The sequence below is a fragment of the Catharus ustulatus genome, chromosome 25, assembly GCF_009819885.2.
Source record: "Catharus ustulatus isolate bCatUst1 chromosome 25, bCatUst1.pri.v2, whole genome shotgun sequence".
NCBI lineage: Eukaryota > Metazoa > Chordata > Aves > Passeriformes > Turdidae > Catharus > Catharus ustulatus.
In genome coordinates this window covers 4,843,072-4,870,211 of record NC_046245.1, presented here as the reverse complement: position 1 = coordinate 4,870,211, position 27,140 = coordinate 4,843,072, and the positions used below count along the sequence as shown (strand labels likewise).

General features: G+C 53.1%; 2 protein-coding genes across 2 annotated transcripts; both read left to right on the top strand.

Moving 5' to 3' along the window:
* The first annotated feature begins 479 nt into the window (after positions 1 to 479).
* On the top strand, positions 480 to 6,566 carry SRSF3 (serine and arginine rich splicing factor 3). Its single transcript, XM_033080259.2, has 6 exons — positions 480 to 589; positions 1,345 to 1,552; positions 2,421 to 2,555; positions 4,752 to 4,790; positions 5,379 to 5,465; positions 5,781 to 6,566. Exons 2-6 carry the CDS (start codon positions 1,347 to 1,349, stop codon positions 5,806 to 5,808), a joined length of 495 nt encoding a protein of 164 aa, XP_032936150.1. The 5' UTR covers positions 480 to 589; positions 1,345 to 1,346; the 3' UTR covers positions 5,809 to 6,566.
* A 12,168-nt stretch (positions 6,567 to 18,734) lies between these two features.
* On the top strand, positions 18,735 to 23,861 carry CDKN1A (cyclin dependent kinase inhibitor 1A). The gene is made up of 3 exons (XM_033080127.2): positions 18,735 to 18,871; positions 21,623 to 22,036; positions 22,691 to 23,861. The coding sequence occupies exons 2-3, from the start codon at positions 21,631 to 21,633 to the stop codon at positions 22,738 to 22,740; spliced, it is 456 nt and encodes a 151-aa protein (XP_032936018.1). The 5' UTR covers positions 18,735 to 18,871; positions 21,623 to 21,630; the 3' UTR covers positions 22,741 to 23,861.
* Positions 23,862 to 27,140: the final 3,279 nt, after the last annotated feature.

Below are 27,140 nucleotides of genomic sequence, written 5' to 3'. Positions count from 1 at the left end.
GGTTCAAATCCTCTCATTTTCTCAAGCCCTAAAGAAAAAAAAAATTTTAAAAATTCCGTCCTTTGTGCCTCAGTAAGTAAATCCCGGACCTAAAATTCACCAACAACTCTGGCTTACAGCAGCGTATTCAACACACTGATTTAAAGCTCATGGGGAGAAACGTCTCTGAGAGAATTGAAACGTTCATAGGTGTGTACTCTACCTGAATGGACCTCATCGGGGCAGAGACAGAAGGAAATCAAACTTTATTTTTCATGTTAGCCAGAAAAACAACACTTCTGGGGGTGTTACCGCTCCCAGATTTCAGGGCCCGGGCGGGGCTCCCTCAGCGCTCCCGCCATTATCGCCAAGGTCCAACCCACCCCCGCGCGCGCGCCGTGACGTCACCTGTCAATCAGAGCGATAACGCTCTCTGATTCGCTGTCGCCTAGCATCACGTGGGAGTGGGCTGGCCCTATATAAAGCCGGGTGGGGTGGTTACCGGCCGCCATTTTGTCCAGTGAGAAAAAGCGGAGCTGGGGTCTCGCTGAGGGTCGAGTCGGCTGAGTTTAGCGCGAGCTCCCTTCGCGCGCCCTCCCTCTGAGCACCGGTGAGGATCTTCACCCCGGAGGGCGGGGGGGAGGCGGCAACCACGGTCTTGGTGCCTGGCAGGGCGGCTGGAAGCAGCAACGGCGGCAAACAAAGAGCAGCCGCCATTTTGTAAGGCCGGGCCTGGGGCGGCGGCTGCCGCGGCCCCGAGCGGAACCGAGCGGGGAGGCCGCGGGGTGCCGGGAGGAGCCCGTTCTCGGCCTGCTCTCCGCGAGGCGGTGCGGGGCGGGAGGTGCCGCGGGGGCGGTGTGGCCGCGTCCCGCCCGCCGCTGGCAGCGCTGCTCCCTCAGGCCGCGCCGAGGAGCGGCTGCGGAGCGAATCCCCGGGCACTGCCTGCGGCACTCGGCGGGAGAAGGCGCTGCCCTCCCCCCTGCCCCGCTCGTGCGCGGATCGCCCTGATCCTAATCCTGATCCGGGAACAATGGAGCCTCCCCCGCGCAGCGCCCTCTGCAGAACCCCCCGCGCTGAGCAGGAGGAGGGGCGCAGGGGCCTTCCCCCCCAAATCTAAACTGTGAAAGTAAACGAAATTCTCCAAAATAGTGTGCTTTAATCATAACGCAGCGTAGCAGCTCCTCTTTTCTTGTTGGGTTTTAACATTCTTGTCCCACCCCGGCCGTCCCTTCCAAACAATGTCTCCATTTGAATGTATCACTGCTGAAGTTTAAGTGGGAAGCAGCTAATTAAGTGACTTCCCTTGGAAGTGAACGAGCACATGCGCTGTGTTCTGTATGGTGAACTTCTCTTTTCTTGTCCTAGCGATGCATCGTGACTCTTGTCCGCTGGACTGCAAGGTATATGTGGGTAACCTTGGAAACAATGGCAACAAAACTGAATTAGAGCGAGCTTTTGGTTACTATGGACCACTGCGCAGTGTATGGGTGGCGAGAAATCCTCCTGGTTTTGCCTTTGTGGAATTTGAAGATCCCCGAGATGCAGCTGATGCAGTAAGAGAACTAGATGGAAGGTAAAATGTGCTTGTGTGCTTGGCTTGGCTGATCTAAATATGGGACATTGTAGGAATGATACAGTTTTAAATTGTGACGCTTAAACTGCAGGAGTAAGGTCTTGACGCATTGCTTGTGCACAATTTATTTATATGGCACTGGAAGGCTGTTCTTACAGTGCAGCAATAGAATCCCAGATTGGTTTGGGCTGGAAGGCATCTTAAAAGTTCCCTCCACCCCAGTGCCACTCTCCCCATGGGCAGGGACATCTTCCTTACCATACCAGGTTGTTCCAAGCTCCAACGTGGCCTTGGACACTTCCAGGGATCCAGGGACAGCCACAGCTTCTCTGGGCACCGTGTGCCAGGTCCTCCCCACCCTCAGGGAAGGATTCCTTTCCAATATCCCATCTAACCCTGGCCTCCTGCATGAATAGCATTGTATTGGTTCATTATGCACTTCACATTTGAACTCCCAAGTTAGAAATTACTTGCATCTCTTTGTGTGTGTTAATTAAATTGCAGATTGTGTTACTATAAAGAGGTAAAACTGATCATGGATACCCTCCTTCTCTCTTTCCCTGCCTGCTTTACTGGCAAGAGCAGTTTTGAGAAGCAGCCAAACCTTTTGTCTGCCAAAGAATCCCAGAATGGTTTGGGCTGCAAGCCCATCCGGTTCCACCCTCTGCCATGGGCAGGGACATCTCTCACTGCACAGACCAGGTTGCTCCAAGCCCTGTCCACTTCCAGGGAAGGGTCCCCCACAGCCATGCTGGAGCTGGCTCTGTGCTTTGAGTACAGAACGTTTTTTCCCTGATCTGCCTGGCATATGCTATATTCCATGCTGCATTCTCCATGGGAATGCTCACCAGCTAACCTCTGTTTGCAGAACCCTGTGTGGCTGTCGTGTCCGGGTGGAGCTCTCCAACGGGGAGAAGCGGAGTCGGAACCGCGGCCCCCCGCCATCGTGGGGCCGGCGCCCTCGGGATGACTATCGCAGGAGGAGTCCCCCTCCTCGGCGCAGGTACCTGGGCTCAGCACAGTCCTAGAGCTCTTGGCACAGTTACCACCTAGCATCCTAGGAGCAGGCTTGTTAAAGGCATGTTGATGGATGGCATTCATCTATCTGATCATGATTTGGAAATGACAAAAAAAAAAAAAAAAACAACCCCAAAATCAATCCCCCACAAAACCGAGGTGAATTTGAGTTGTGTTGAATGTTGTTGGCTTTTGTCCTTAGGTGACTGTGCAGTTGGTAGTCAGTGCCCTCTGTCCTGGGCTTATCCTCCTTCCTCTTAAAACCTGCTCATCTTCTAGTCACACTTTTCCCTTTCTTCCCCATACTTCAACTTAGGCTATTCCTTTCCTTTACTCCATAATGGCAGAACATGACATACAGCAGTTTAGCATTTCCATACCAATGGGTTTTTCCACTTTGTTTGCAGAGCTTAAATACTTCCCAAGCAGGCAGCTGTGTAATAATAGATTGAGTAACAGTTGCTCTAAACATCTGGAATCTTGACACTTTAGTGTTAGCGTGGAGATAAAGCATCGTGTGACAATCCTGTCACTTGAGGTTTGCAAACCCAGCTCTAGCATGTAGCAGGATTTTTGGGAACTGGCACGTTCTTGGACCCAGACTAGTTTGTCTGGCAGTTTAAGTGTGCACCGTGGTTTTTACAGGACTGAATTTACCTGTGGCAGGTGAGTGAAGTCCTCCCGAGCCAGGGTTTCAAGCTTACCCTTTTGCTGTTGAGAAAAAAAAAAAAATAACACATTAGGGGTATTTGTTAGCTAATAGATGGTTGTACTGATGGCTTGTTTTTCATTTTTTTTATGCTTTTTGGTCCATCTATTAATAAAAATGAACCCGTTACAGAGTCACCATCATGTCTCTTCTCACCACCCTCTGAGTCTGCATTAGCCAGCCAACTAGCCCTTTCAGCGTCATGTGACCAGCGCGCCCCATGCAGCTTGGCTGGTGTCGTTTCACATGACCCAGGCATGGCCAGTCGTCAGGTTGCACCGCCCTTTGGTTCCCGAGCATGCTGTTTTCTCTCAGCCTTCTCTCCAACCTTAACCAAATCGGCAGCAGCCACCTCGACCGCCCACACATTCCCGGCCAATCAGCTCAGCTGTTTATTTACCAAATGTCTTCACAACAACTACAGCAGCAGCCTTCGGCTAACAAAAAAGCAGGAAAAATCCACAACACCCCCTTCGCCAACCAACTAAATACAACGCAACATCTGGCAAAACCTTTTCAGCAAATTCTTCTTGGCAGTCAGTCCGGCAGCCTCACCTCACCATTTCTAGCTTGTTGAAACCAAAGACTTGTAAGTTTTTCCTGCTTATACAGTTTACTGCTGGTTAAAATAAGGAGTAAGCGGCTTATAAGTAATTACTTTTCTCAATCAAAGGCTGGCTGTGCATAATTAAGTGGTAACGTACATATGTTGCTTGAGAAAACTTTTAAGGGTGATATGGAAGCTCTTACACTGTGAATAATGTAAAAACCAGGATATTTGCATGTGAGATGCCAAACTAAATTTTTAATGAAGCTCTAACAAATGTAGCTTTTCCTTGCCAGAAAAATCCTATCACCTTTAAATGGTTTTACTAACAGTTTTCAAAACTTAAAACAATTACTTTTTGGGATGAACTGGGCCGAGCTAAGGTTATATTTTTAATTTTTTATTTTTTATAAGAAAATAGTCTAAACACACTCTATGGCATTAAAAATGACAAATCACAAATATGCAGTTCTAATGTAGCACTTAATGGCATTATCAATATTGACACTGAGCGCATTTTCACTTTTTTTTTCCACTTGATATCTCTTATGTCTTGTTATGGACCTTTTTGGCTTGCATGGGTTCCAAAACATTTGCTCTGTGCTATTTTTTTTTTTTTTTGAACCACCTGTGGGACTTTGGTGTGGTGTTCTGGGCAGTGTATTTAGTTGAAATGGAAAGTGTTGCATTGGACAACTCTGCTGATGCGTTCTTAGTTAAGTGAATTCGTGGTTGGAAACGTGCTGTTCACACTGAGCTTGGTTTTACTGCCTAATCTTTCCATGCCTTTTACTGGATGATGGATGCCAGTTATTCTTGGCACGTTCCCTGGGCCCAACAGTGAGTTTGACAAGTTGGGAAATGCCTCACTCCGTTAAAGCTCAAAGAATGGATAAAGTGCCTCACATTTGGTTTTCTGGTTCTAGATCACCACGAAGGAGAAGCTTTTCCCGGAGCCGCAGCAGGTACGAATCCTTCCCTGCCCCATGGGCTGCTCCAGCCTGGAGGGTTGAAAAGAACAGCCTGAAACAGCTCCATGTCTGGGCTGTAAAAGGAAACAGATTTGCTTCTCTTATATTGCTTGTCTGGAATTCCTGAGCTGTTTGAGATTCCTGGGATAGCAGTGGCAGGATACTGAGGACAGAAGTAATTTCCTTTCTGCAGCTGCCTCAGGTCTTCTGTCAGGTTTCCCCAAAGTTCAGGCATTCATGAGCTGCTCTCTCACAGATACTGCGAGCACAGCATCATCGAGCCCTGAGGTGGGAAAAGACCTTTAGGATTGAATCCAGCCATAAATCAGAATGTGGTTAGGTGGGATTCTGCAAAAGAAAACTTCTGCAGAGTACTATGTGCTGCATGCCTGTTTACAGCACATTATGAGCTGTTGGCTTAGGCTGATTATCCTTCCCTCAAGAAAGGGTTAATAGCAGCATCAGTAACAGGTTTCCCCTGGCTGAATAGTTAAAAACATTTACTCCTGCAGGGAAGCTCCTCAGGGAGCCTCCTTGGCCTGATGAAGCCTTGCTCTGATGATGTGTTGTGATCTGTTCCAGGTCCCTCTCCAGAGACAGAAGAAGAGAGAGATCACTCTCACGGGAAAGGAACCACAAGCCTTCTCGCTCCTTCTCCAGGTCTCGCAGGTAAGAGGGGTCTGCAGGGTTTGTGTGTTCTGGGTCTGCAGGGTTTGTGTGTTCTGGGTCTGCAGGGTTTGTGTGTTCTGGGTCTGCAGGGTTTGTGTGTTCTGAGTGAGTGTGAAAATGGCTTTCTGTGCCTTGCTGCAGAATCTCCTCTAGTGTCATAGGAGATTCTTCACCTTAAACAGTAAAATACTCCCTTTAACTAAATGAACAGTATTTTTAAAATGCTGAAATATCACGTGCTGGTTGGCTGGGGGGCTTAAAGGAGTCTCTGCTCCTGATACCAACCCCTAACCTTACCTGTGTGTTGTTGTTCAGTCGCTCCAGGTCAAATGAGAGGAAATAGGACTGTGGGAAGGAGCTGTGTACAGGAAGTCATGAGATCCGAAGCCAGGAGTATGTACAGAACATTGTTTTGTTTTGAAACTTCATAAAGCTTGGTGCATTTTTAAAATGTTTTAGCTGTTGAACTTGCTTTGTTCCTTGTATCTTGTAACAGGTGGCAAATGTAAAGATGTGAATCTGTATATGGTTCTGAGCAGATCCTATGATTTGTAATATTAATGATTTTCCAATGTACCATTAGACACGGGGGGTGTGTGTGTGGAATGGCAAACTGTCTGTGTGGTGTGGCTGGGAGAGCTTGGCTGGGCTGGAGGAAGTGTGCAGGGATGGTGTGGTGTGTTCCTTGTGGAATCAGGCCAGGAGCAGAGCAGGACATGGGTGCTCCACAGCCCACTGGGGAAAAGAGAGTAGAGAGCCAGTGGCACAGGGGAGGGAAAGGGTTGGGGGCTGCAGCTTCATCCAGATCCAGTTGACTGAGCTGCTCTATATTCCATGAAATAAAACTTTAGCTGTAGGGTCAGTTAATTTTGTACTTGGTGTGAGTAGAGTCCTTAATTAGATAACTGTTGGTTGACCATGTATTCTAGAAGCTCTGAAAAGACCAAATCCACGGCAGAACTGACACCTGGAGTGGATGTGTTGTGTCTAATGGTACATTGTAAACATTAGTTATTAAACATTTCTTTACTGTACAAGAATTTTCATGTCACTTGTAAAATGTCTTTTGTGAGATCCTTGGGATTAAAGTTTTGGTTACAACTCGTTGTTCAGTATTTAACTCGTCTCTGACTGTGACAGTCACCCCACCTGGCTGTAACACACCTGTGAAGTGCCCAACACAGCTGTGCCTGCTCACCTGTCCCTGGTGAGCTGCAGGGTGTCACTCCCCCAGGGCAGTCTAATCCCTGTTTTACAGGTTCAGCTGGGGTGGTCAGTAGCTGATGCCACCTTCTTGCCTAGCAGTGAGCCCTGCAGTGGTTCCTTGGAAAACCAGCTGGAGATGCAAAGGTTTGCTCTGGGCTTTGTGTGCCAGCTGTGTGTTGGGAACAGCATGTAAGGTATTCATCTTGTCTCACTTTGGAAATTGCTGCTCTGGAAACCAAAACTCACCCTAAAGATTAATTTCCTGTAGAAATGCAGCATGGCTGGAGAGCAGGTGGAGCTCCCACTCTGCCCAAGGGCTCCCTTGGATCTGAATCCCAGAGCAGATGTGTTCCATTGGTTCAGTGTTGTGGTTTAGATGAAATCCCTCATGATTAACACTGGTGGTGGAGTTTCCTTTGCTTGGTGGTTTCCAGGCAGTGACAAGGAGATGGTGAAGCTGAAAGGGAAGGATGTGCCAGTGCTGCCCCCTTGGCTTGCTGAGCTCAGTGTCTGCATTGATTTATTTTTGTAATGACTTAGTGTTATTTATGGTTGGACTGGGTCTTGAGGGTCTCCTCAGCCTCAGTGACTCGGGTTCTGTTGGTGAATTAAGGACAGAGTGTTGCTGTGGCTCGTGTCACACAAACCCAGGGTGGCCGCAGGTGCTGCGAGAGGCACTCGCAGCCCCACCCGCCCCTGGAGCGGGGTTCAGCGGGGAGCTGGAACGGCCCAGGCCCATCCCCGGCTTTAGCGGGCCCCGTTTGCCCTGCGGAGCGCGGGTGGGGCCGTGCAGTGCCGGCCGGGCCCGGCAGAGGTCAGCGCGGCTCCGGGCCGGGCCTGTGCCCCAGCCCAGCCCTGCACTGCCCGGGCTCTGCTGCTGCTGCTGTTCCCTTTCCCTACTCACCTCTGGCAGCTCCCATGTGCGGAAGGGTCACAGCTCGCGGTGTCTCTGCCGGCACAGACGTTCCTCCTGTGGTTACCTGGGGGAACAAGGAGCCTTCAGTAGTTCAGCTGCTGCAGGGAGGGAAATCTGAAGTGCTGGAGGCAGTGGGGAGCAGGTTGTGGTTTTCATACGCAAGAGTTGTGCGGAACTGGAAGTGTTTCAGTTTCAGGTTTCTGACTGTTTTACTCCTCAGCTGAATGAAGAAGTTACTCCTTAGATCAAAAGTGGGCTAGTTTTATATAATCAGGTGGAGTTTTGAAGGGGAACACAAACAGCTTTTAGAAAAATATGGGAAATGCATGAATATATATAAACAATGACTGGACAGCCCTTCCTATAGGGTATAAGTAACAAGAGCTATTTTTGATGTACCAGCACATTCATGGTGTTCAGGCATCCCCTCCCTTTGGGAGGGAGTGACCAGCCTGGGAGTGTTGTGTTTAAAAAGTTTGTTCTCAAATTAAATGTACAAGGAAGTGTTGGTGTTCTAAGGCCAGGGACATCCCTCACCTCTCCCTAAAGATCTGACACCAGGAAGAGTCACCAAGCAGTTTGTCCCTGCCAGGGTAGGACAGAGGGACACTGTCCAAGGCTGCTTGGCAGAGCCTCAGCCCTACTCTAGAGACCCCTGGGCTGATGGAACAATTGCTGCTGCCTACCACCTTCCAAATTGTGTTAGGGCCTGGTTTCATGGTGCTGACAGTAATGATTTATGCTGTGTTTCTAGTTTGGAGAGAGGTTTAACTGCCCCTGCTTCAGGCAGGAGCATCCTGGGGTTAATCCTCAGAGGTCCTCAGCAGTGCCTGAGCACATCCCGGTTATTTTATGCCCTCTCCCTGGGGAGGGCATTGTGTGCAAATGGGCTTGCAAAGAAAAGGATCTTGTTTTTTTTTCTTTTTATGTACATGCTGCTCCTTGTTTATGACCAAAGATCATGTTAAGAATGTGCCTTGCACTTAGAAAGTGGAGAGGTTAAGGATGTCCTTGCTTTAGTTGGGATTTGTTCCACTGGCCTTCAGGCAGTGTCGTGCTTGGGTGAGGAGTTGTGATCCTCCCAAACACTGACAGAGCTTCTGGTTAAGCTGCTCCATGTGCAGGATGATGTGTCCATATACATGTACTAGTTAGGACAAAAACTGCAGAAAAGGAAGGCTGGCAGATACTGTTAGAAAAGCAAGGAAAACAGTCCCTTGAAAAACACATTAAATTTTATCTGTTCCACTCAAATTCACCTTATCCTTTCAGAGCTGACCCTGTTCAGAAAGCTGAAGGGAGCCAGTATGGATCATACCAGTGTTGATTTCAAAGCTGAGCCTTGGGAAGGATTGCTGCTTCCCTGTGCCAAATCCCTGTGCAGAGGTGCAGCCTGGCAATTTCTGGTTTCTCCTCTCTTAAATTGATTTGCTTCCCATCTAAGAGCAGAAAAGAGCTGTAGAAATCCAGAGCCAAGTCTTCTGTGAAAGCTTTTTCACTCTTGGACAAACAGGTTTGCTGTTACCCCCTCATCCTCCAAACCCAGTCTGGTTCTGGAGCTTTGCTCTTCTGTACTCACCACAGTGGGAACTGCAGTGTGTTACTGATGGAAGGGCCTTGCATTTCATCCTCTGCTTTTGCATTTCATCCTCTGCTTTTGCATTTCATCCTCTGCTTTTGCATTTCCTTCTTTTTGAAGTCACAGAAACCAGAGAGACCACACAGTGCTCATGGATCTGCAGCAGCCTGGGGCAGGTTATACCTTGTACCTCTCCTGCTTTGGTGGGGCTCTGTCAGCAGAACCCAGTGCTGGAAGGATTTTTTCACCTATAGATGTTTTCAGGGTTTTGTGTTTATTAATAGAATCATGGAATCACTAAGGTTGGAAAAGCCCCCTAACATTGAGTCCAGCCATTCCCCCAGCAGTGCCTGAGCATTTCTGCAGCTTTTTACTGCTATCACCTCTTTTCAGTTTCCAGTTTTACTTTCATTTGCCATGATCTTGTCACCATGAGCTGCCTCAATGTCTCCTGATACACAAATCCTCAAATTGGCTCAATGTTGGACAAACTTATTTCTGCTGGATTTAATCCCTGTCTCTGTACCCATGTTCAAATACTGTCCCAAAACCTGAGCTGCAGTCCCACCACAGATCAGCCTACTCTAGTGCTATTGTAGTGCAGAGTCTCCTGGCTGGAAAAGGAGAAAAAAAAAAAAAAAGTGAAAAAACTGGAGCATCAACCCCTTTTGCAAACAAAAGGCTGAAGGGCAGGAGTGCAATTCCAGTTGCTCCGGTTCGACCTTGGCTCCTGGCGGGGCGATGGCGCAGGGCTGGGAGCTGTAAAGAGGCGGCTCCCAGTGCCCTGCTGCTGGAATGCAGCTGCCTCCAGCTTCTCACCTCCACCTGCCTCAAACAGGCACAAGAAAACCAATTTTTGCTTGGCCGTGCTTTGCAGTTGGTCAGTCAGGGGCTTGCTGGAGCCTTGTCCCAGGCTCTGACACGGGAAGTGTTCCGGCTTCCTCGAAACACCAGCACTGTCTGGGGTTGCTCTTTCGTTTCTGCAGTTTCACTGGGGCATGGCTGTGAGTTCCTCTGTTGAAGCCTTTCAAACAAACAGGCTGGGGACTAAAATAAACACGGGATCCAGACAAATATAAAATAGACATGCAAGAGGAACGCTATGTTCGTTCCCAAGTGATTCATTTGGCTATTATTTAATAATTTAGTGGCTGACATAACTTGGAGTTGAACAAATCTTCACATTGATTCGGGTGGTGTTTCTGCTCTCTCCTCTAAGTCATTTCAGCCGTCAGATTTTCTGTGGGAGTGAGCCCAGTCAGGAAAGGGAAGTGTTTGTCCTTCTCTGGATCCTGTCGCCATGCCCAGCACTGTCACCCCACACCTGCTATAGTCACACTGTTGTTTGTGGGCATTTTGCTGGCTAACACAGAGGTTGTGATGTGCCACTGCCTGATGTCACCCCCAGAACAGCCTGAGGTGCGTGACAGGCCCTGGGCAGCCCCAGAGCTCTGTCAGGACTGTGCTATCGGGCTGCAGCAGTGGGATCAGGGTGGAGCACTTGGGAAGATCACCCCTGCCAGCTGTGAGAAAGCCATTATCTCCTCATGGGCAGAGGCTGCTTACAACATGCATATTAGAACATGAATATTCAAAAATATTCAGCAGGAAGCCCCGGCGCTGTCCCAGCCCTTCCTGCTGGTGGAGGGTTTGCTGTCTGGGTTTGATACAAAGTGTTTGCAGTCAGTGGTTCAGGGAATCCCAGGATGGTTTGGGTTGGGAGGGACCTTAAAACTCGTTTTGTTCCACCCTTTGCCATTAAGCAAGGACAACTTTCACTATCCCTGGTTGCTCCAAACCCTGTCCAACCTGGCCTTGGACACTTCCAGGGATGTGGGGCAACCACAGCTTCTCTGTGCAGCCTGTGCCAGGGCCTCAGCCTCATCCCAGGGAAGGATTTCTGCAACACCAGTGTTATTGCCCCTCCTGCACTGGGTGCTGCTCTTCCTGCTGCTGGATTGATCAGCTTTTCATGCACTTGTACTATAAACTTTGTGGGAGGAGGTTGCCCCAGCTGGGGAGATAAGCTCCAGGTGTGGTTTGCTGCCACTCCTGCCAAGTTGTCCTTGCAGCTGCCTGGCTGACACGTGCTGCTCAGAAACTCGTGGATGAAACTCTGCCAGGTTTGGAGTCAGGAGTTCCCCTGTGCAGGGAATGATTGAGAGGGACCTGTGGGGTATTTTTTGGTCTATAGGTATTTCCAGGGTTTCATGTTTCATAGAATCATGAAATCATTTAGGTTGGAAAAGCCCTCTAAGATCATCGAGTCCAACTGTTCCCCCAAGCACTGCCAGGTCCAGCACTAACCCATGTCCCTAGGTGCCACATCCACACTTTTTTTGAAATACTTCCAGGGATGGTGACTCTGCCCTGGACAGCCTGTGCATGTGCTTGACAACACTTCTGGTGAAGGAATTTTTGCTATATCCAACCACATTCCTCTCATCCTGTCCCTGTCCTTGGCACCACAGCCTGTCCTCCCAGCTGTCCCCTCCTGTCAGGGAGTTGTGCAGAGCCAGAAGGTCCCTCCTGAGCCTCCTTTTCTCCAGGCTGAGCCCTGCCAGGTCTCTCAGCCTCTCCTGCTGTTTCAGACCCTTCCCCAGCTCTGTTCCATTCTCTGGACGTGCCCTCAATGTCCTTCTTGTCATGATGAACCCAAAACTGAACACAGTACTCAAGGTGTGTCCTCAGCAGTGCCCAACACAGAGGCAGGGGCACTTCCCAGCTTTACAACATCCCTCTCCCTTTGTCTCCCTGCTCTCCCTTTGTGGGTTTACAGTTGATAATCTATAAATCTCTGAGTGTTCTCCAAAGCCAAGGCTTGTGCAGGGGTGGGAAGGGCTCTGGTGCAGCATTGCTGCTGGTGGATGAAGCTCAGAACATTAAAAACTCTGTATTCAGCCTGTGTGGCACTGCTGACCGCAGCTCCAAGTTCCTGCAAATTTTCTTTTTCTCCTCAAACTGAAAGAGAAACGTTTTATTTTTGGCAGCTGGAACTCCCCACTTTTATCTCTGGAACTGGTGGAGTGTGTGGAGTGTGTCCATCCCCGTGGCCCAGCTCAGTGTTAAGGCCAAGGGGTGAAAGCTGCTCCTCCATCCCCATTCCAGGAAATCCTGCTCAGCCTCACAGACATGTAGGAGGGAAAGTGCAATCGACCCTTAGCCTGGTGTCAAGGTGGTGGCTGCTATATCATCACCCCTGCTTTTATTGCCATCTCAGCTGTCCCCTCCCATTCCCTGTGCTCTGCTCCTGGCTGTGCACGAGGCACTGCAAGGCAGGGCTCTGTCTGTGGTGAGTCCTGGTCCTGCCCTCCCACAGATCCCATTTCATGACACCTTCAGGGTCTGCCTGCCCCTGACCCTGCCCCTTCCCCCCACAAGGATGTGGGCAGTGGGCACTGTGCTTTTGCAGTCCAGAGGAAAACATGCACATAGTTAGGGGCAAAGATAGATCTCTCTTCTTGGCATTTACTAAAGGTTGATTTTTCTACACTTGTCCTTTCTTGGAGTCTTTCACAGCAAGCTGTATTCAGGATTACAGGTTCTCCTGGATGGCTGAGCTCTTAAAAGTCAGCATTATAATGGTCTTTGGTGGATCCAGTGCTTGGAACTGTGAGTCTTGTTGCCAAAGTTGATTAAATGATCAAGCTCCTCAAAACACCAGAAGAAATACTTCTTGCCCTGAGCCCTTAGGAGCACCTATAGCAAATTTTCATCAGGAGGTGTAAAAGTGCCCCCAGCAAAGTGAATCAGGATGCTGTGCTGGACTGGGGCATTCCGAAAGGTGTGACTGGAGATGGCAGGAGATGGTGACACATGCTGAGCCAGCGGGGGTTGGGATGGGCAGGCAGACCAGCATGCACGTCCCAGAGCCCAGGTTTGTGTGGGACAACCCCAAACTCCCAGCATTTGGGAGTGGAGATGCCTCATCCTGGTGTCTGGGTGCTCCAGGCAGAGGGTGTCAGGACCCGGGGTTGTTTCAGAGGTGGCACTGTGAGCAAGTGCTCAGTCAGAGCTCTCCATCCTCAGCACCTCCTCACAGCTGTAAAGGGCCAGATCGAGCTGCCAGTGGATTTGGAACCATCCCATGGCTCGGAGAGCAACAAATCCCTCATCATCAGCACTGTGCCACACGTGCTGTGCGTTGGGAAGAAGTCACAGCCATTGTGAGGGCAGCATGGACAGCAGCACTCCTGCCCCGCGCTCCCTCCTCTGCTCACCCTGCTGGGTAAGATCTGCTGCTCCTCCCTCTGCTCTGACTGAGCTGCTGGGGACTGCTGGCTGCAAAATAACCCCCGGTGGGCATTTTGGATGGACCCTATTCCCTGCAGGAAGCTCTGCAAGAGGCTGGAGCCGCTCGGCCCGGTTCCCAGCGGGGTGTCTGTGTCCCCTCCGGCATCTGCCCCTCCTGCCGCGCTCCGGCCGTGGGCAATGAGGTGGAGCAGCGAGGGAATAAAGGGCCAGCCGGGTTTGGAGCCAGGTACTGCGGCAGCCCGGCCGTCCTCCGAACAATGAGGCCTTTGCTGCCAGCAAAAAAACCCCACAAAGCTTCCAAGCTGCTCATGGAAAGTCAGTGAAGCAATTACGTTAATGACTATGAATGGGGCTAAAAACAATCTTGGATGAAAATGAGTGAGGGGCCGAATGAAGCGACCGATTCATAGCCCGGCTCCCGCATCCAGGAATATTTCCTGTAAGCAAAGGCCTTGTTTTAGGACTGTCTCATCCCCCATTTGTGCTTGGTGGGACTCTATTTCCACTCTGCTGGGTCTGGTGTCTCATCAAAATGCCTTCATAAATGGGGCAAACAAGGGCTGGATATGGCAGGGGAACAGTCAATTAACACGATCCGAGTTCTTTTAGGGGCAGAGTTAATCAAGCATTCAGCGTTTTGTCATTCTTGTCTTTCTTTCCTGGGAAAATCCTATTAGTATAAAATCACTTAATTGGGCACTTCAAAGAGCTGATGGGAAAACAGGCTTCTCTGGGATATAAACGCCCTCCAGCCGAACACTGGGTTCATTTAGACTTCTGCTGGAGCGTGAGGGTTTCATTAAGAGCCTTCACGTTTCCCACTTAAAAGAAAAAAGCTTGTTAGCAGAGATAATAAAAAAACCCCACAGAAAAACCTCTTGGTGATTTGAATCTTGCTGAAGAGGGTTTTTAGTGCTGGAATACTCAGGACTTTGTCACTGGCAATCTGCTGTCCCGAGTCGAGAATTTCCACCTGCCTGGGATGTTCTGGCAAATAAAAGCTGTTTGAGGAGGGGGAAAATCACCCCTGTGCCCCATGGAGTGGGACACAGCCCTGGTTGGACATTTGGGGTGAAGGATGGTGTGTTCTGCAGGACTGAACCCCAACCCCATGTGCCCATCCCCACTCTCCATGCTGGGGCAGAGGTCCTGTGTTAGCTCCCCCCATTTTCAGGGTGTTTCCCTGGGTAGAAATTCACCTTTTTGCAGAGTTTATGTTTATCTCACCTTGAAAAATGTGTGCCCTGATTTCTGCCATTTCAATTCCAAAATACCTGAGGGATGGATGCTCATCTGCCCAAATCTTAGCTGTTTTCCCCTCTATGCTGGTTGATCTAAAAGGAATATTACTGTAAGATATTACTGCCCCAAAAACCCCTTTTTCACACAGACCTTTGACCTAAATCTCAAAACTGTGTAAAATCCCTACACACAGGAATTTGGGTGCATTTAAAACAGTCTTGATGAGCACGGGGTGACCTCAGAGTGTTATTCCTGTAAACACAGCTCCTCAAAGTCACATTTCCCCGTTCTCCATCCTATCCAAGGCTGGAATATTCCAGCCCTGAGTCCTCCATCCGACCCTGCTCCGCGCTGGAACTCCCAGCCGTGTTCCCGTGGCTTTTGGGGGCGCTGCTTCCCGAGTCAGAGGAGGACACGGGCCAGGGACGAGACTCGCAGTCAGCAGCGATGTGCCCGGGCACGCTCCCTGACGGATCCTGGCTGTGCCGAGGATGGATGGGCTGAGTCACATCTGCCTGCCGTGAGTAATGTGTTTGCTTCCGTGTCTGCTGAGCCTTCCACTCCCTCCGGCTTCTGCGGGACCCACCTGGGGAGATCCCCTGGCCGTAAATGGTCCCGAGGGCTCCCCGGCTGAGGCAGCGGCAGCTGCTCAGTGTTTGGGTGCCCCCGGTGCTGGGAAGGAGCTTCCTTTGAAGCAGTGAAATGTGCACCACTCTACATTCCTTTTGCTTCCAGGCATTGGGACGGGTTACTCAAGGAAATCATAAACATGGATTCTCCCACGACCACACCCCTCCCGGGTGGGGGTTTGGGAGCCTGGGGAGGGCGAGCCGGGGACAGGGGAGGTGACAAATCCCATACGTGGCTATAAATGGTGAGAAGGAAATAGCCCATCAGCCCTCGGCGCTGATCCTGGTGCAGTCCTGTCTGTCCTCCTTCTTCTCCTTCTCCTCCGTGCTGAAGGATCAAACACCATGAATCACCTTTGGGATTTTCTAATTTTTTTTAAAGTTCCTGTATCGCCTTCTTAATCACTCTTTCGCCCCCCACCCCCTCCTTTTTTTCTCTCTGGTAATGGCACTGCAGACGTGCCCAGGGACTTCCTGACCCAGACCCTGACGCCATCCCTGTCCCCACTTCCCATTTCCAAAAACCCGCTTGGCTGAGCTCTCCTCCGATGCCGGCGCGGCCGGAGCTCCCCTCTCCTGGAGGAAGGGAAGCGAGAGTGGAGTTTGAAAGAGGCAGAAACCTGCTCATACCCCCCCAACCCCATATCCCACCAAAAAATCACTGAGAGAATTACAGAGTGACTTTCCTAAGGGAAAATCTACGTCTGATTGATTTTCTCGCTGGGATGAACCTCTGCTGTAACTGTTCCAGCAGCCAGGCTGGCTGGTTATCTCTCGAACACTTCACTCTTGCATCACTGGGGCTGTTCTGGGTTGCACAAACTCCTTCTGCCACTTCAAAAAGCTGCTGGTTTGACGTTCCCATTTTTTTCTGTGCACTGAGGGGGCAGGGGGGGGCAGGAGGGAGGGGGCCCTTTGTGGAATAAAAGGATGTATTTTGAACAGGGAGCATCCTCTGGTAAATGCTGCTCCATCCCAGAGTCCCAGGTGGCTCTGGAGCTGCACCGACCCGAGGGATGCCCACGGTGCTACGATTGCATCCCTCACATCCAGAGGGAGCAAACCCACACCTGCAGCTGGGGCAGAGCTGGAGCTTAGCAAAGAAATGATCCACAGCCACCCAGCAGCGCAGCTACCTCTGCAGTGAGGCTCTGAAGGCTGCTCCTTCCAGCCAGGAGCAGAAACCATTCCCAGGTGGAAAAATCAGTGACAGTTTCTCTGTCCCAACATGCCCCCTCCTCTCCCTGCCTATTACAAACAGAAAGACAGGGTGAATTTTGGAGCCTTTAAGTCCTGTAGCTTTCCAGGATGGATTTTTCAGTGGTGTGTAACATGAATTTAAGATGATTTCCCACTCCCCATCTTCCTTTCACCTTCCCTGTCCATCCCACTGTGCCTGTCTGGAAGCAGCCACGGCGCTGAGCAGCCACTATTGATGCAAATCCCAGCACAGCCCAGCTTCACACAGTGGGGACGAGTGATTGCAAAATCCTCCTGCAGCCTGTAGCAGCCTCCAGTCAAACATGCCCAAACATATTTCCCAGCTGCTCTGGCCAGTGGGAAGCTGCTGGTCCAGCTGGAAAAAGCAGGAGTGGTCTGCACACCAAGGGTCCTCCTCAGCACCCCAGCACCTGCTGCCTCCAGGGGCTTTCCAGTAGACCTGGAATTCCCAAGGGATCATTTTGATATGGCTTTTGTCACTTGGAATTGTGCTGTCACCTCCTTGTGCCTTGAGCAGGCTGTGTTTGTCTCCTTGTGCCTGAGCCGAGAAGTCTGGGCTGGGAGGGGCTGCAGGACACGGCCCCTGTGCCCCCCTGGGCTGGCTCCAGGGGATCCCTTCCCTTCTTGTGCCGCAGGGCAGGGATGGACAGGGATGGGCAGGGATGGGCAGGGATACAGGCAGGGATGGACAGGGATGGGCAGGGATGAGCAGGGATGGACAGGGATGGGCAGGGATGGGCAGGGATGGGCAGGGATGAGCAGGGATGGACAGGGATGGGCAGGGATGGGCAGGGATGGACCTACAGACCAGGCTCAGGGAAGATGCCCTCCAGGCCTGCAGAGTAACCCTGGCAGAAGCTGCCCTGACTTCACACCTTTCCTGCCTGTGGACTTAGATGCATTTTCCAGCTAAGCCACAGATCCCCTCAAATCCTTGCCACAGTTTCCTGCAGGACATGCACAGACTTGTTCCTCCTCCTCATCCCTGCCTGGACATCTGCAGGACTCAGAGCAGCAGATCCTGCTCCAAACACTTTTTTCCACCCACAGCAAGTGCTGGGGTTCAGCTGGTGGAGCAGAGCCAGGTCTGGGGGAGACAATCCAGTTGGAGAGGCTGGGGTGGCCCGGGATGGGTTGGGCAGTGCCTGGGGGGGCCAGGGAGAATAATCACCGTGTGGTTCTCAGGTTGGCACCCCAAGGGGCTGAGCCTCCCTTTCCTTAATTCATGAATCTCCTTCCTACAGCAGCCCTATGGATGGGACAGCCTGGCTGGGACTGGATCCCCTCCTGCATCTCCCGGCTGGAATGTGGCACCCCTGTGTCCATGGCTCTTTGTGTCCTCTAACAAGGAGGTCCCTGCATCCCTCGGGGGGCGTGTCCCTGTCCCCTGAGCCCTGTAGGAAAGGGGTCTCTGCATTTCTTCATGTGGGGAAGTCCCTGTGTTACCTGATGGGGAGATCCCTGCACCTTCCAGGAGGGAGGGCCGTGTATCTCCTGCCTGAGGTTTCCCTCGGTCCCTGATGTCGGGTCTCTGCGCCCGCCTGGGAAGGGGTTCCCCCATCCCCTGATGGGGGTCTCTCCACCTCCTGCTATAGGGGCGTCCTCCAAGGAGGGGGTCCCTGTACCCCCCCTGGGTCCCGGTGCCCACGGTCCTGGCACGCCCGCGTCTCCGCTGGCACCGCGCCCTCTCCTGGGGCCGGGATGGGAGAGGCAGAGGAGTGTGAGTGTGAGTGTGTGAGTGAGTGTGTGAGTGTGTGTGTGTGTGTGTGTGTGTGTGAGTGTGTGTGTGAGTGTGTGTGAATGTGTGTGTGAATGAGTGTGAGTGTGAGTGCGTGAGTGTGTGAGTGTGTGTGTGAGTGTGTGTGTGAGTGTGTGTGAATGTGTGTGTGAATGTGTGTGTGAATGAGTGTGAGTGTGTGTGAGTGTGTGAGTGTGTGAGTGTGTGTGTGTGTGTGTGTGTGAGTGTGTGTGTGTGTGTGAATGTGTGTGTGAATGTGTGATGTGTGTGTGAATGAGTGTGAGTGTGAGTGTGAGTGTGTGTGTGAGTGTGTGAGTGTGTGAGTGTGTGTGTGTGTGTGTGTGTGTGTGTGTGTGTGTGTGTGTGTGTGTGAGTGTGTGTGTGTGTGTGTGTGAGTGTGTGTGTGTGTGTGTGTGTGTGTGTGTGTGTGTGTGTGTGTGTGTGTGTGTGTGTGTGTGTGTGTGTGTGTGTGTGTGTGTGTGTGTGTGTGTGTGTGTGTGTGTGTGAGCGGGGCGGAGGGAAATCCCGAGTGACGCCGCCAGGAGCGGCCCCGCCCCCGCCATCCGCTTTATAACGGGCGGAGCAGACGGGCTGGGCAGCGACAGACGCGGGGAGACGGCGGTGAGTGCGGACGGACCGGGACCGTGCCTGGCGGCTTCGCTAGCCGGGGAGAGGGGGCGAGCAACGGTGTCCCCGGGAAGTGCCGATTTCCCGGGGAAGCGCCGGTGCCTGGAGCGGGGGGAGCGCCGGAGCGGGGGCGGCTCCGTCTGGGGCCTCGTCCCCGGGACTGGGAAAGAGCGGGGCTGCGGCGGGGCCGGGGGCGGCGGGGCTGGCTCTGGCTCTGGCTGTGACGATGAGGGTGTCCTCAGGAGCCCCCGGAGCCCCCCGGGGGATGCGGAGCCGCCGGGCTGGGTCGCGCTCGCCCCCCGGTGGCGGGGATGGGGTTCGGGGGTGCGGGGGTTCGGGGCGCGGTGCGGGCGCGGTCCCGCTCCCCACGCCGAGCATCCTGCGGGACCGGGCAGGGAGCGGCCGCCCCCGAGCCCGTCGGTGCCGTGAGCAGGGCGGGACTGTGAGCGCGGGATCGGCGGCTCCAGCCGCTCCCGGTTGCGGGTGCCCCCCAGCCTTCCCCGGACTGGTGTGGCTGCTCCGAGTGTCGCAGGTGTCTGTGGAGCCCCGCTGGGTGTCCCCCTGGGCTGCTCTCATCACCCCGCTCGGCTGGATGAGGTTTTGGTGTAGCCGTGCACCTGCCACTTCCTCGCCCAAATCTTGGGGTTCCGGGCCGGCTGCCGGAGCCTCGGAGCTCCCGCTGGGCAGAGGTCGCTGGAAGCAGCACCAGCCCCATGGGAGGGGACAATGACCCGGCCTCTCCCTCCTGGGTGGCTTTGGCAATCTGCAGCCGTGAGTCAGGGCGAGGGTGTTATCTTGAGGCTCCAGGGTGGCACCTGAGTCGCGCCGGTGACCTGAGGATGGGGACATCGGCTCGTGACGCAGGCGGGAGGGCTGGGGGGAGTCTGCCCAGGGTGACTGAACGTGTCCCTCTCCCACCACCTGCCCGGGCTTGCCTGGACATGCTGGGACTTGCCTGGCAGTGAGGTCACCCTGCTCTGTGTGCTCTCACTGCCCGGAGATAGGAAGTTGGATTTCTATTTTTACTCGGGGATGCTGAGTCTGAGCTCAGGGTGCCCACAGGGGTTGCCCCAGGGACTGAGTGTGGCCCCCAGCCCCCGGGCTGGGCACTGCCCTCCTGCCCACTGGCACACCGTGCTGGTGCCATGCCTGCTCACAGGATCATCAAATCATTAAGGCTGGAAAAGACCTCCAAGACCCTCGAGTCCAACCACTGACCAGTCCTCACCTTGTCAGCTAGACCCGAGCTCTGAGTGCCACATTCCAGTCATTTATTAAATGCTTCCAAGGGTGGAATGTGGGGAAGACAGTGTGGCACAGGCAATCCAGAGGGGCTGCAGGTGCTGAATTTGGGGAGAAATCTTCCCTGCAGGAGGCTGAGAATTCACTTCTTGGGGAAGTTTGGGGATGGGGAAGATCTTTTATGGCCTGGCTTTGGGAGTCCCAGATTAGGAGGGGAATGGGAGCTATGAATCTTCCTTTTTAAAGCTGATTTAATGAGTGTGGCTGTCCCAGTAGGGGCAAGCCTTAGCTCTGAAAACTCAAATCCCAGAGTAGTGCTGACTTATCAGTGGACTCGATGGTCTTGGATGTTTTTTCCAGCCTTAACAATTCTGATTCTATGCTGAGGTCCCTCATAAGTGTGGGTGTAGTGAGGGGTCCATTATCCCCATGTGGAAAGGATTGGAAAGGCTTTGTCACTTACTGGGAAGGTCAAAGCTTTTGGCACCGATTTGAAAAAAAACAAACAAGGTCTTGTTTCTGATTACCCAAGAGCTCCTTGCAGATAAGGAGGGTGGTTTACAGAGTGGTCAAGCTTGTGGCATGTTCTTGCAGTTGCTTGAAGGTTTCCTTACCCCGCTGGGTCTGGGTTCTTGAGATGAAGAAACTGGCCAGAAAAACATCCTGTTGCTTCACTTGCCCGTGTGCCAACTTGCCCTTGCCTGCATGGAAGTGGGAATGAGCAGGTTGGGGACCAGGGCAGCATCACCCTGGTGTGGCTCTGAGGTTGGCACCCCGAGGGGAGTTGTGGGCAGAGCCTGTGGCAGTGTTGAGGTGCTGGATGCTCTGACCTGGCAGGGTCTGCCTGCAGGAGGAGGATTAGGGAATGTTGGCATCTGCACCTTCCCCACCCTCCTGTGTCACACTGGGCTGGCTCTGACCTCAGCCATGCTCAAACCTCTGCTGAAACCTCCAGAGTCCAGATGTGTGGGAACCCAGGATATTCCCTTGGCTTCCCTGGAATCTGGGCAGGGGGCTCAGAAGCCTTGGCAAGGTGCCCAAAACCCCTGTGAGTTCGATCTAAGTCACTGGGAGAAATTACCATCTTTATATGAAGAATTACAAAGTCACAAAAATAAGTAGAGTATAAATTAGAGTGCTAAAAGGTAGAAAAGTAAAGTTTTAATACTTGTTTATATTAGGGGTCTGAACACAAGATGGAGGATTTAGGGTGTGGTATATCTTTCTTCTTCATGTCATCCATCTTTTGGGTTAGGATGTCAATTCTGGATTGTTTTAAGGGAAAACTGGACAATGCAATGTAGGTGTCCTGTATTGGAGATTAATTGTAAACAATGTACGAGTAATTTAGAGTATAAAAGATAAATCACCAACCATCACACAGCTGGGTCAGTCCCCTCTGGGCTGCCTCACTGCAGACCCAGCCCAGCTTGTCCCACCTTGGCTGTGCCCTGTGTGTGCTCCTGCCATCCCAGCCCTTAACTCGCTCTGGTTTCCCCGCAGCCGCCACGATGCCGCAGTCCCAGAGCAGGGCTGGGCCGGCCCCGTGCAGCAGCAAGGTGTGCAGGAACCTCTTTGGCCCCGTGGACCACGAGCAGCTCCAGCAGGACTTTGAGGACAAGATAAGGCAACAGCTGGAAGAAGCTCAGCAGCGCTGGAACTTCAACTTTGAGACAGAGACTCCCTTGGAAGGGCCCTTCAAGTGGGAGAGGATCCTGGAGGCTGAGCAGCCGCCCCGGGAGGTTCACAGCCTGGTCAGGGCTGTCATCAGCAGTGACAGCAGGAGCTCCTTGGCCCACAGGGTCCCCCCCAGGGACCGTGCTGGCAGGATTTGCCCCGAGGAGTCTGAGCAGAGCTCCAGGGTTCACAAGGCTGGCTCCCTGCAGGGCTTGAAGCGTGGGCAGACCACGATCAAAGGTGGGTGCTGGGGTTGGTGTCACTGCCTGGGGCTTGGTGGCATTGATGTCATGGCAGGGACAGACAGAGGGGACTTGGGTGCCAGAGCTCTGCCTGGCTCTCGGGCATGGGGATCTCTCCTAGGGAAGCAGATCCCGTCTTCCAAAGGGAAGAAGGCATCTTGGTGCCTTTTGGCTGCTGGAGTTTGTGCATGGGCCTGGCATTGGGCCTGTGGTTTTTTTAGCTGAAGATGCCCCCAAATTTATCATCTTCAGTTCCAATAGACTGGCTCAGTCATAGAATCACAGAATATTAAGGGGTTGGAATGGACCTTAAAGATCACTTCCCATTAGACCAGGTTGCTCTAAGCCTTTATCCAACCTGGCTTTGAACACTTCCAGGGTTGAGGCATCCAGATCCTCCCTGGGCAACCTGTGCCATTGTCTCACCCACTCACAGAGAAAAATTTCTTCTCATCCTCCATGGTCAGGGCCTGCAGATGAGACAAACAGAAGAGATGATGCAGACTTACAGCTCTGCTCTCCAGCAGCTTTGGATGGGGGCTTTAGGGTGAAACCCACCTGGGCTGATTTTGGGGTACCCCCCTCTTCCTGCCCTACTGTTCCCAGTGGGCTGGAGGCACTTTCCAACCCTTTCTTTCCTTCTTCTTTTCAGATTTCTACAGTGCCAAGAGGAGGATCGTCCCTGCCCGGCCCCGGCCGTGACTCGCTGGGGCAGCGAGCGTGGCTCCCCCCCTGCTCTGCTCATCTGTACAAAGCAATGTAGAGTCTCTAGTTCCCTATTTATGAGTAGCTCTGGGGTCCTGAGGGACCTTCACTGTGTGCAATGTAGAGGAGGAGCCCCACGGTGGGGCTGGAGGAGAACTGAGATGGGCCTGGTGGGATTAAGGCGCTGCCCTGCCTGCAGAGTGTCCTCTGCCCTGTGGCTCCAAACACCGTCCTTGTGCCATCCTGCTGTCCAGCTGGGGTCTGTCCCCTGCCTAGGGACTGGCCCTGGGGGTCACTGTGTGCCAACCACCTGGTGGCACCAGATATCTTTAAGGAAAGTCGCTGGTGTGGATTGGAGAGCCCTGGGACAGCCTGGCCCTGTCCCAGCAGGATGGACCCAGCACTTGTCTGTGAGCGGGAGCAGAGGGATGTGGAGGCTGCTCCTTCCCACGGCTCTGGGCAGAGGAAGCTGCTCCCTGGACAGCCCTTCCTTGGGGTGACTCACTGCCCCTGGCAGGCTTTGGGGTCCCCTGCACTCTGCTGCCCCAAATTCCACTTCCTTCCCTTGTTGTTGGCTTGTTAAGTGGTGCTGCTTGTGCCCATGTCCCTGCCTTCCTCCACACTGACACCAGGCTGGGGAGCCCCTGCTCTGCCTCTGTTGGGCTCCTCTAGGAAGAAGTCCTGCTCATCAGCAGGGATGATGCTGAAATAAGGAATTGTAGCTTATTTTCCTGGACTTTTTTTCCTTTGGGGCTGGCAGGGAGAGGACCCTTACCTGGCTCTGCTCTGGGAACAAGGGATGGCCTGGAGCAGAGGCTGTTCAGTTCCAGCACTGAAGGATGAGTCCTGAGGGACTCAACACTGTCAGGTCTCTGCACTTTTGTGGAGTTCATCTCCTGCTCTGCTGGATTTGGGCTCGGGAAACTGGTGCAAGATGGTCCCAGGAAGAAAAGGGACAGGGTTGATCTCCCACCTTGCACCACGATGCACTTTGCTGTCCTAGCACTAAATGTTTATTTATATTTAAAAGAATGCTATCTATTAAGTGTATGTGGGGAAAGTGGAAATACCTGTTTGTCTGTGAATGTTAATTCTGAATAAACACCTGTGCAAAGGAATTCTGGGTTAATGTGGGTGACTGGGAGCAGGTCTGGCTGGGGTAGGAGGGTTTTCCAGAGGATGGGATCCCTCTGGTGGTGCAGCCCTGAGCTGAGATCTGCCTTTGTGAGGGCCTAGAGGGATAAAACCTTGCCACAATCTCTGTGCATGACCCCATTCCCTGGGAACAGTGGTCTGGTGCTGCCACCATGTCCCCAGCAGCAGCCAGTGCCAGCTGTGTGGGATGTCCCTGGAGCACCCCTGTCTGGTGGGGCTCCTCTGTTGCCCCCATCATTTCTCCTTCCCCACTTTGACCCTGTTCCCCCTGGCCCAGGGTGTGAGTGGCCATTAGCCAGGCAAGCTGTTCCCCTCCCTCACCCCTTGAAAGGGGTGCTGAGTGCCCAGGCCCATGAGGGTGACCCCCACTGGGCTGAGGACACAAGAGCCTGTGCTGGCACTGCTGTGGGAATGAGCAGTGGCAGTTCCTGGACTGAGATCCCCTGGAGTCAGGGATGTCTCTACCACTGGCTGCTTCCTTGGAGGACTGAGCAAGCCTTGGACTCAGGATCTGGTTAATGTGAGATCTGATTTGTGGAGGAGGCAGAGGACAATGAACAGGAATGTCACTGTTCAGCTGGGGATCCCTAAAACCTCTGCCTGCCCCTGGGGTGTGGGGTGACATCTGTGTAGGCCCCTGGCTCTTGACACACACTCAGCCCTGGAGCTGCTGCTGAGTCAAACCCTACAGATTTAGCCCCTGTAATCTTTCCCCTTACGTCAGTCCTTCCAAACCCCCCTGGCTGCTGCCGGGAGCTCCCCTCTGCTGTCACCTCCCAGGAGCTCCCCTCTGCTGTCACCTCCCCTTTGCCAGGAGCAGCAGCAATGAAGGAAATGAGGCATGAAAGCCCCAAGTCTGTGTTTGTGGCTCTGGGTAGCAGGGCTGGAGCTGAGTCCCTGGGACACTCCAGGACTGTGTCCCCCCAGCTTTGGGACACAAACCAGTGCTGGGGAATGGATGGACATGGAAACCTCCCACTTCCAGCCCAGGCTGTGTTTTGCTGCTCCCAGCCTGGCCTCAGCACAGAGCAGGGATGCTGAGGGTCAAACCCCCACGGGGGGGAGGCTCAGGTGTTTCTCTTCCCTTGTCTGCATTCAGCACCCTTTAAGTGACACCTTCAGCATCCCACTGGGGCTGGGTCATGCTCTCCCTCCTGGATCATGCTCCTCCTCCTGGGCTGTGCCCTGCCGTGCCCGCTGCTGTCCCTGTGCACAATGCCCAGAGGGCACACGTCAAGCTCTCCCAGGGATATTTAGGGCTTTCCCTTCAAAAGAGAAAATTTTCTCCTCAAATCCTTGGGGAAAGCAAAACCAAAATCCTTTGTGCAGCAGCAAACAGTGCAGAGGGTTGTAGGGTGAGGGGATGACCCAGCCTGACCGAGGGGGTGCTGCAGTTTGGGGAATGCTGCAGTTTGGGGATGCTGCAGTTTGGGGGGTTCTGCAGTCTGGGGATGCTGCAGTTTGGGGGTGCTGCAGTTTGGGGAATGCTGCAGTCTGGGGATGTTGCAGTTTGGGGGGTTCTGCAGTTTGGGGGTGCTGCAGTTTGGGGTAGCAGCACCAGCTTTGCCCAGAGTGTGGAGAAGAACCAGCTGAGCTTTCAGGTGGCCCAGAAATGCCCTGAAGGGGCAGGCTGCTGCTTTGTTAGGTTAACAGCAAATGAGCAGGGTGGGGCTGGTTCCCAGTGGGCGATTGCACCAGTTTAGATGGGCAGAGAGAGTTGGGGCATCGGCTTCCACCCCACAGCTGCTGCCCTGGGAGCCTGGGCTCAGATCTGCTGGGAGCCAGGGGATGTTTGCTCTAGTTATGCCCTAGAGATAACAGTGTTTTCTCCTGTCTGAGTTCTCTTCACATTTTGCAGTTAAAGAGCAGGAAAAAAGCCTGTGGTCCATCTGATCCCCTTGCAGCCCATGGGCAGCCAGTGGGTTTGGTGCTGGGTTTAAAGCCAAGTTTTAATTCAGGTAGGAGCTTTTAAAAAACATCAGAGAACAGCACAGGGGGAACATCTTCAGATTCTGGGGCCCAAGAGCCTCCACTGGGGGGATTTTCAGGTAGGTCTGTCTTTTAGGATGTTATAACCCAGGGGCTGTAGATAATCCTGTATTTGGGGTTATCAGGAGTCCTAAAACAACATTTGCTGTTTGCCTGCTGTTCTTCCCCCTGCTCCAAACACCCTCAGCCCCAGACCATTGCAAACCAGGGAAGGAGGGACTTTGCTGCACTTCCCAATAGCCCCAGCAGTGCCTTTGCAGAGCAGCCTTGGGATCTGGGCATTCTGGGGGCACCGTGACCCTCTGATGGGTCCTTCCCACCCCCCCCTTGCAGCGCAGCAAACAGGAAACGTGCGAGCAGCGGCAGTTGTGTCACCCCAGAGCGGAAAGTGCCTTGAGTAAGAGAGAGAGAGCGGGGCCACGGGGAGGCCACCGGGAGCAGCTCCCCTCTGACCTGGGCAGCCCCTCAGTGCCCCAGCACTGAGCATCCCTCTTGGCACGAGGGGAGGGTAAGTCCTGCTGCTCTGGGGGTAGCTCAGGCATCACCTGGAGAAGTAGAAAAGTGAGGGAAATAAGGGGGGTTTTTGCTGTTGGGGATCCGAGGGGGTTTTTCCTGCTGCCTGTGAGGGACTGTGACTGGGGGCTCCTTCCTGAGGGCTGGGAGCAGTGCAGGGTGCTGTGGAGGGAGGCAGGACACTGGGAGCTGGTGATGCCAGGGGGGCCCTGCTTGGCTGGGGGGGGCACAATTCTCATCCCCATCCCATCCCATCCCATCCCATCCCATCCCATCCCATCCCATCCCATCCCATCCCCATCCCACCCCTCTGCTTGTTCAGTGCCTCCATCATGCTGTGGGCTCAGCTTTACCTGCCCTGAGGCTGGGACAGGTAACCAGGGGCTTCTCCATGCCTTAAACTACCTCCCTGCCTCCCAGAGCTCTCACTTCTGCTTGGAGGCTGGGACACCACAAAGGTGTTTCTGGTCCTGTGGGACTCCAGCAACTCCAAAAGACCCTCTTGCTTTAAGAGGTTTGGGCTGTTTTTGAGCCCTGTTCCCATTTCTGATGTGCACTGGGATTTAGCAGATCTGTTTCTCATGGCAAAAGGAAGGGGGCAGAGGGCTGGAGGAGCTGGCATCTCCCCAGGCTGGGAGAGGAGAGCTGGGCTCAGCCAGATCGAGCACAGCCCCCAGCTCTGCGTCACCGCTCCTCTCGCTGTGGTTTCCTTCCCTCGGAGTTTCAGCTTTGCCACACAA